The sequence below is a fragment of the Elephantulus edwardii genome, unplaced genomic scaffold (genome assembly GCF_000299155.1).
Source record: "Elephantulus edwardii isolate Elephantulus edwardi_28Jun2011 unplaced genomic scaffold, EleEdw1.0 scaffold00008, whole genome shotgun sequence".
NCBI classification, from domain to species: domain Eukaryota; kingdom Metazoa; phylum Chordata; class Mammalia; order Macroscelidea; family Macroscelididae; genus Elephantulus; species Elephantulus edwardii.
In genome coordinates, this window is record NW_006399758.1 from 28,131,236 (window position 1) to 28,140,600 (window position 9,365).

The 9,365-nt window shown below is 35.3% G+C and overlaps 1 protein-coding gene across 1 annotated transcript; it reads right to left on the reverse strand.

Annotated features, from left to right (window-relative positions):
* Positions 1–2,945: 2,945 nt before the first annotated feature.
* FABP4 (fatty acid binding protein 4, adipocyte) lies at positions 2,946–9,119 on the reverse strand. The gene is made up of 4 exons (XM_006880494.1): positions 8,977–9,119; positions 5,616–5,788; positions 4,949–5,050; positions 2,946–2,996 (listed from the first exon to the last, which is right to left on the reverse strand). The coding sequence occupies exons 1-4, from the start codon at positions 9,047–9,049 to the stop codon at positions 2,946–2,948; spliced, it is 399 nt and encodes a 132-aa protein (XP_006880556.1). The 5' UTR covers positions 9,050–9,119.
* Between the last annotated feature and the right edge of the window lie 246 nt (positions 9,120–9,365).

The window sequence follows — 9,365 nt, forward strand, 5'->3', positions numbered from 1 at the left end:
ACTCCCTTGAAGACTTTTAAGACTGACTCTCAGTAGAAAGAGCAAGAATTCAAACCAATATATTTTAAATTGCTTCATATATGTATAAACTTGTACCATGAATAAAGACAATAGAAGAATGATGACTTTTAATTGTCGTGTTGTCAAAGCATACTAAATATACCATCGATTGCCAAAAGGACGAACATCTGTCTTGAAAGAGGTGCAACCAGAATGCTCCTTCAAGACAAGAAGGGTGAGACTTCATCGCACGTACTTTGGGCATGTAATCAGAACAGATTAGATATGGGAAAATGACATCATGCTTGGAAAAATGAAGATCAGTTACAGAAAAAAAAAGACTCTCAATGTGATGGACTCATAGATTTGACTTTAACAAAGTACAAGCACAGTGGAAATTGTAAAGACGGCACGTGATTGGGCAAGGTTTCTGTCTATGATATATAGGGTCGCTATGGGTTAGAGTCCACTCAATGGCACCTAACAACATCCGCCGGTGATGAAATAATACTTTGGAAACTATTGAGAGTGTATTCATATACCTGGCTATAATCTCTTCTCTGTAATGAATATCATGGAATAATTTGCTCTGAATTTTGGAGCGATTTCAGAGGCAAGCTGGGTTTTTTTCAGATTTTTCAAACCAAAATGAGGCTCTGAAAAACTTTTTCTCTAGCTGATTTTTGTATGTTGATCTTGTATCCTGCTACTTTGCTGAATTGGTCCACTGTGTCCAATAGTTTTCTTGCTGAGTCTTTAGGGTTTTCTAAGTATATTACCATATCATCTGCATAGAGAGATAATTTTACTTCCTCTTTGCCGATTTGGATACCTTTTATTCCCTTCTCTTGTCTTATTGCTATCGCTAAGACTTCCAAAACAATGTTAAATAAGAGAGGTAATAGTGGACATCCTTGCCTAGTTCCTATTCTTAAAGGAAATGCCTTTCACCTCTCTCCATTGAGAACATTGTTGGGTCTTGGGTTTGCATAAATACTTTTTACTATGTGGAAGAAATTCCCCTCTAATCCTATTTTGTTGAGTGTTTTAATCAGGAAAGGGTGTTGGATTTTGTCAAAGGCCTTTTTGCATCAATTGATAGGATCATGTGGTTCTTGTTCTTTGCTTTGTTAATGTGATGAATTACATTAATTATTTTTCTTATGTTGAACCATCCTTGCATACCTGTTATGAATCCCACTTGGTCGTGGTGAATTATTTCTTTGATGTATTGTTGCATTCCATTGGCCAGTTTTGCATCTATGTTCATTATAGACATGTTTATTGCAGCTTTGTTCACAATGGCAAGGAGTTGGAAACAACCTAAGTGCCCATCAACAAACGAATGGATAGAGAAGCTGTGGTATATTCACACAATGGAATACTACACTGCATTGGAAAACAAGGAACTCATGCAATATTATGCAAAATGGGTGACCCTGGAGGACATTATGCTGAGGGAAGTATCTCAGTCACAAAAGTACAAATACTGCATGTTGCCACTGCTGTAAAACAGGATTGACCTTGGGGTTGAGGGGAGACTGAGAAAGATGGGTTTAGTAATGTATACTGCATTGAAACAGATGAGGGAGAAAACTGTTTAAAAGGGATATGTGATTAGATATTTTTGTCTTGACAGGAGTCCAGAGTGAAGGCTGCATGGTGAAGTGAACCTGGGGGAGGGTGTGTAAAACAATGGAAGAATTTTTCTTTTACTTTTCCAAGAGGTTAGTGTACTAGGGGGAGGGTTTGGAGGGGAGAAAAGGGCAACAATGAATGAATGGAAACCCAAAGTCTCTGTAAATTTTCATTGAAATTAGTAATAAATTTAAAAATAAATTAAAAATCTGACCAAAAAACCAAAAACCTTTTTCTCTGAAGGCATACAGTTCAAATCTACCAGATGCTCTACTTGAGAAGGAGGGTCAATCTCCTCCTCTACCAGTTGGATCCAATTCGATGGTACAAAATAATAAAATAAAAATAATTAGAAAATTTAAAAAAAAAACACAACAAATCTTTTTCTCTGTTACACATTACTACTCAACCTGCCAATTTAAGTGTTCTGAAGCAGGCAGATGTGAGACATAAACTCTTGGACTAGCTGGTTGTGGACTACATATAAAACTGGATCTCTGCCAATATAGTGTACAGTATGTTGCACTGATGACCAACAGTTCAGTGGTTTGAATCTACCAGTTGTTTCCACGGGACAAAGATAAATAATATCTTCCAGTAATATTTTAATGCATAGAAAACTGATGGATGGTTGTTATAAGTTAGAATTCACTCAGCCTGAGTGGGATTTTGTTTCATTCTCTGAAGGAGTCCTGGTGATGCTGTGGTTAAGTGTTCATCTACGAGCCAAAAAGGTTAATGGTTTGAAACTCACCAGTCACTCTATGAGAGAAAGATGTAGTAATCAGCTTTTGTAAATTACAGCTTTAGAAACCCTGTAGGCAGCTTTACTCGGCCTTGTAGAGTCACTGGGAGTTGTAATCAAGCCAATGGCAACAGATTAGGTCTCTGAGAAATAGCTGCTTGACTATAGATTCTAAAGGAGAGCTTTATATTCAGTAACTGCTCCTTCTCATCCTCTCCTACCCAAGAAAAGTGTGACTATTGTGGTCTCCCTCTCTCTCTCTTTTAAACTTTAGATTGTTGTGAAAAATAGTATTACTTACATCACAAAGCAATAATGCAAAATTTCTATTTCCTTTCACTCAGTTATCAGTACAAAGTTAACCAGCACAATGAATAACATTACATCACTTTTTAATTCTAAAACTGTTTATTACCCAACACAATCATATTTAATAAAATCAGTCTGAGGGAAAGTAACTGCTTGCTTATTTGTTGAAAATGATGATGATGCTCTTTGTACAGTACATCCAACGGAAGGTAGTATTTGTTGCAAGCTTCAGCCCAGCTCAGCGGCCTTTGTCTTACGCTCTTTCATAAACTCTGGTGGAAGTGACGCCCTTCATGGTGCATTCCTAGATACAAAGGATGTAGTCAAACAGTAGGCTTACTTGTTCAGTCTTTTGTACTATTGAGAAGAAAACAATATTTGTTTAAAAATATTTGTTCTTGGTGCTTATATGGCCAGCATTGAAAAGAGTTAGGAATATATAAAGACCAAGAAAAGATATCCTCTTCCTAAGGAATCTAACAATTCATATGATGAGGAAAGTACATAATACAATGTGGTCCATGCACTGATTGAGACAGACTCACATTACCAGAGAAGTCCAAGGGAGTTCTTTATTTCTGAGGGATGGCTTTCTGTTTCTGAGGGATGACATGCCTGTGCTGAAGCTAAAAGCTTCTGAAAAGTTTCTGAAGAAACTGCCAGAATGTAACCATGATCATGTAAATATTATGAAAGAGTATATATATATATATATATATATGTATATACACAATGGGAGGGTATGTGGGGAAGCAGGAGTGGCATCCACTTCCTAAACAACATACCTCTGGACAGTCTATGAACTTTGATAAATGATGATAGTTATAGAAAAGCTTCAGGCCTTTTGTTCATAGGGTCTCTATGAGTCATGCTTGAATCTATGGCAATCACCAACAATAGATATATAATATATATTATATGTAATATTATATATGAGCTATGGTGACTTAGTGGTAAGGAGTTGCACTGACAACCTAAGGACACGTGATTTGAATCCACCATGTTCTCTATGGGGAAAAGATGGGAAATCCCCTCCCATGTCATTAACCGCATTTCAAAACTCATTGGAGGGTTAATTATAGGTCTGTTACACTCAATGATACCTAACAACAGAAACTATATATATAGTGTGTTAAAATATGATGGGGGGTGTGGTGTGTGTATATATACATACACATATATATATACATATACATATATAAAATATGTGTGTATGATGTATGACAGTGTAAACATATATGTTGCTCTTGTGTACTGTCAAGTCAGAACCAACTCATATCTGATTCTCCAGTGGGTAATGGGGGTAATAAATTTCATGGGAAGAAATTGCCCATCTTTCTCCTGCAGAGCAGCTAGTGAATTTGAATTGTATAACTTTGTGTTGGCAGTGCAACTCCTTACTAAATCAATGTGTGTGTGTGTGTGTGTGTGTGTGTGTGTGTGTGTGTGTGTATAGTGTATATATAGAGTGTGTATACATATAGTGTGTATATGTTGTTGTTGTTATGTGCCATCGAGTCGTTTGGGACTCATAGCAACCCTATGTACAATAGCCCTAAACTGTGCTCTATCCTGTGCCAATCTCATTGCCTCTGACACACCCATCCCAAGTACCCCAGTCACTGAATCAATCCACCTCATAGAGGGTCTTCCCCTCCTGCGCTGTCCCTCTACTCTACCCAGCATGATGTCCCTCTCTAAAGACCTGTCTCTCCTTGCAACATGTCCAAAGTATGTCAGATGAAGCCCCAGAGTCCTTGCCTCCAAGGAACAGCCTGGTTTAATCCTTTCTATGATAAATCTGTTTGTTTTCTTGGCATGTACAACAGTGTGTGTATATATATAGTGTAATATATATATAGTGTGTATATATAGTGTGTGTGTATATAGTGTGTGTATATATAGTGTGTGTGCATATATAGTGTGTGTGTGTGTGTGTGTGTGTGTGTATATACAGTGTATGTATATCTGTGTATGTACACTGTTTTGTGTTCTTTAAAATAACTAGGTAGCCATTGTGCTGTAGTGCATTACATGTGACAATGCTAACGGAAATGTTGGTAGTCAGGATCTACCAGTCATGCTGTAGAAGGAAACTGAGTAGTTTCCTCCTGTAAAAATGTGAAAAGCTTGGGAGACTGGTGGAATTTTATCATGAGGTGGAACCGCCTTGACGGCGGTGGTTTCCTTCAGGCAGACTGATGATGGCATGCCTTAACAGTGGGGTCCAGAATGAAGCAGCTGGAAAATACTCACCACCACCAGCTTGTCATCCACTCGTTTTCTCTTGATGGTGGTTGACTTTCCATCCCACTTCTGCACCTGCACGAGGGCACCCCCGTCGAAGGTTATGATGCTCTGTGAACACAATAAAAAAGTGGTAAAAATTGACTATAAAGATTGATCATAAAGTTAAAAATGAGATAGACTTGTTCAAAGTAATGTTTTGTGTTCATTTTAAAAGACCAAAACATGTTATAATAATCAAAAAATATTTAGGATGAAGCAGATATCCCTTTATATATACATGATGGCCAGTTTCGTTTAAGCATGTATTGGAAAAATATTGTGAAAGCATGCACATAAAAATTTGTTGAGATGTCAGCATTATGGGTAATTTTATTCTCTTTGTACCTTTCTTCCATTCTCTTCCAAATATTCAGCATTTTTATGTTACTTTAATTAATTTCACATACTCTTTGAGACAAATAATTTATATTAATTCTTTTTCACCGTACCACAGCAACATTACAAAAAGGAGGGCTGGAAATCACCAACTACAGATGGATGGTAACCTGATTAGGTCTAGGACCTCTGAGACCATTCATTGTTTGTGATACAATCGTTTTCTCCTTTAAAAATTATTTCCTGTAGACAGCATTTGGAAGCCATTGTTTTACTGTACCAATCCTGGGTTCCTCACCTTGACTTTCCTGTCATCTGCAGTGATTTCATCAAATTCCTGGCCCAGTTTGAAGGAAATCTCAGTATTTTTAAAGGTACTTTCTGATTTAATGGTAATCACATCCCCGTTCACACTGATGATCATGTTGGGTTTGGCCATTCCAGCCACTTTCCTGGTTGCAAAGCCCACACCTACAGAAAAAGAAAAGGAAGATGCCAGATTGTACTTTTTTTCCCCATATCTGTAGATGTCCTGGTGGTGGAGTGTACTACACATCAAAGTACTAATCCAAAGGTCAGCAGCCCAGTGTGTAAGCTTTTCTGTAGAGTGAAAAAGAAAACAGATGAACAACTTCTCAAAAAGAATTAGAGCTTCAGAAACCTGCTTGCAGAACGCCATAAATTGGAATTCACCTGCTGGCTATAGGTTTGTGTTTTGGTTAGTTAGTTCATTCTGGGTTTTGATCTCTATAGTAAGAGAACTTTCTCTGTGTTTGAGTGTCTAAGTTTGTGTTTACACAAAGGGGAAAGCCAGCACTGAATTTCATAAAGGCCTTGTTTAAACAGTTACTGCAAGATAAGGAAATCAGGTCAATAAAAACTCAAAGGCATGAAAGTGAAGACTCATTTTCTAAACTTCTCTTTATCTGAGTCAAGGTTTAACTCATCAGGAGACCTGTTGTTCATTTTCACAGATAACCTATACAATGGTTAAATCTTCTAGAATATGCTTTTTTTTAAAAAAAATTATATACAACCCACTGAGACCATCACTATAGTTTTATCAAATACTTAAGCTACTTCAGTCTTACCTTCTTAGATAATAAAAAATTATCAAATTTCTAATTAAAGAGAATTCTCAAGAAGTTTTGTCTTGTTTTTTTTTTCCTGGCCAATATAGCTCTTCAGTTCAAAGAGAACCTATTTTGTGATGGGTAAGAATCAAATCCCCCAATATATACTGTGAATCTACTTTCTTGACTTCTTTAACAAAATATTTATTTTCTTTTATTTAGACTAATTTTTCCAAAAGACAAAATGATTCATATATTCATATAATTTTATAATGGCTATATTTTTCTCAATAAATAATAGGTAGTAGTCTGGAAGGGCTGCGTATCAGCTATGAAAATGTGAAAACGTTAGCATCATGATTTTAATAAATGTAGAAATCAATACGGTGATTCCTCATCATCTAAGCTACACACTCTAAAAAGGATATTATAAATATCCTTTATTCCATATAATTATTTTTAGTTATATATTGAGTTAGAGAGCTTTGGTGGCCTAGTCCACAAAGTATTGCTTTCCTAACCAAAATGTCATACTTCTCTGGCTGTTCAAATTCCAGAAATCTCCCAGGAGGAGAAATATGGCAATTTCCTCCCACAAGATTTACTGCCTTCGAGGCCCAATTAGTGATCAGCTATAAGTCAGTTCCAACTTCACAGCAATAGGTTTGACTGGGTTTGTTTTTTGTTTTTTGGGTTTTTTTTTTTTGAGGTTGCAAATTTTCTTTTTTTAAGTTTTAAGAGAAGTATGCTTTTCTTGTGTAAATTTTAAGATGGAAAATTTACAACCCACCATTGACAGGTAGTTGCTGTGACTGTATGTCATGCAGATTTTATGATAGTCATGGATGTGGTAAATTTTTCATAAATCTCAGTGACTTGTTTGCCTAAAGACAACTTGTGTGTATCAAGAATAAAAAAGCATGGGAAGCTGTGAAGGGAAACAAATGATGTCACAGCTCTGATTTAGCTTCCTATCTGAGAAGTGGTCCTAGGTAGGAAGCGAACATTTTGCATCCTTAAGCCCTGTCTCTGCTGCAAAACCTACATGGAGTGAGCTGGCATGATGAAAGGATGCTGTCCTTGAAGTCAAGTGACACATTTTACTTCTGGAATGGCTAACATGATAAAAGCGCTACAATTTTTTAATTCTAAATTTGAGGAAGGTAGAACATGCACACTTAACATCAATTAGAGCAGTTTATTGTTTACATAAATTTAGAAATTATTTTATTGTCTTTAATTATTACCAGTGTTCTAAATCTTAGAAATTTGATGACTGATTAATTTAATAAGTTAAAAGTATAAATTTTTTTAAAGATTGGAAGTGTCAGATCCTAGCTTTATTAGCGTAGAGTCGTACTAACTAAAATTCTATATTAATGAAATAAAAGTACTATTTTTATACTTTAAAAAGTATAAGGTACAGTGTAAAAATATTAAACTAAAAATTATTGTCATAGAAAAGTATAAAATTCCAGATTAATCTAAGTTAAAGAAAAGTTTAAATGAATATTTTTTGAAAAAAATCCCAATGCCTAGCATTACTATATCATTGTATATTAACACAGAGAGTCACACTAGAGCTAAATTTCAATCATGCTGAAATTCTTGATTTCCTTCTTGTCTGTAAACAAGAAAAATAGTAGTTAGAGATAAGTAAAACACACCCTTTAAAAAGCTTAGGTTGAAATAAAATCAGTTGATATTTAGGCTACAAATTCTAAGCCATAATAAAAATACTACATAAATTAAATATTTCTCACCAGTTTGTTACTCCTGTATTGCATTTCACCACTTACAGGTGTATGAGGAGGAAAATTTCAGGTTAGGAATTGTCTGCCTGAACCTACCTATCTCTTCTTCCTTTACTTTACTTTCATACTTTTGGGGGAACACTCACAAATAACAAAAAGAATCTGAAAAACTAAATGCCTTCTTTAGAAGAAAAGATGTTTAGACAGGAGGTGTTACTTATGTAATATTCAATTTTCTCCTTTTTTTACTTAATAATTCCCTATTATCCCATGTAATTTCTACTCAAAGAAACCTTTGTACTCTAAGAAATGAATTTTCTCAAACTAATATTTTGTCACCTGTAAAATAAATAACCCCACAGATTAATGGCATTACATTAAAAAGAATAACATAATGGACAAATATGCATGCAGAAACATTTTTAAAAAAAAAATACACAATATGGTTAGAAATCCAGTCTTCTCCATTTCAAATGAAAATTAGTGCATCCAGTGAAATTAATGTCTTTATTTCTTTATTTCATTTCAAGAGGGGGAAAAAGAAAACAAGTAAAGAGTCAAAGAACACTGTTAGCAATTAAAGTAAAAACTTACTCTTTAAAAAATTGCAAAATTTCTATATTGTTTTGGCTTTACGAAGTATTAGTTCTGATATTGGTCCAGATTATTTCTAGAAACAAATTTTTCCTTATTCAATATATATATAGATTTTATAGGGGAAACAGCATTTTTATATCTAATCCATGATTCCAGAGTGAACAATTCAGCCATAGGCCCCTTTTCCCTAAAGAAAAAGTTATAAATTCAGTCATCACACAATGTATTTCCTTACCCACTTCTTTCATGTAATCATCAAAGTTTTCACTGGAGACCAGTTTCCAGGTACCTACTAAAGCGTCACACATTTTGTGAGCTTTCTACAACTATTCCTCAAGGTAAGAGAGAGCTGCAGCTGTCACAAGGGGGCTATGACCCTCTCAAGTCCAGAGAGCTTCCTTTTAACGATGCCCAGAACATGTGATCTTCTCAAGGACCAATTGGGAATAAATTCAGAACATTTCCTTCATTACCAGCCTCTGCATTTTTCCTTCTGAGTCATGTTTTTAATAGAAATGTCTCAACTTTGGTTCTCCCTGGCAAATGATCATTTGACCAAGAGTGTAGATTATTTTTAAGCATTAATGGAATATTTTAAACATTCCTGTTTTGAACATTTCATAC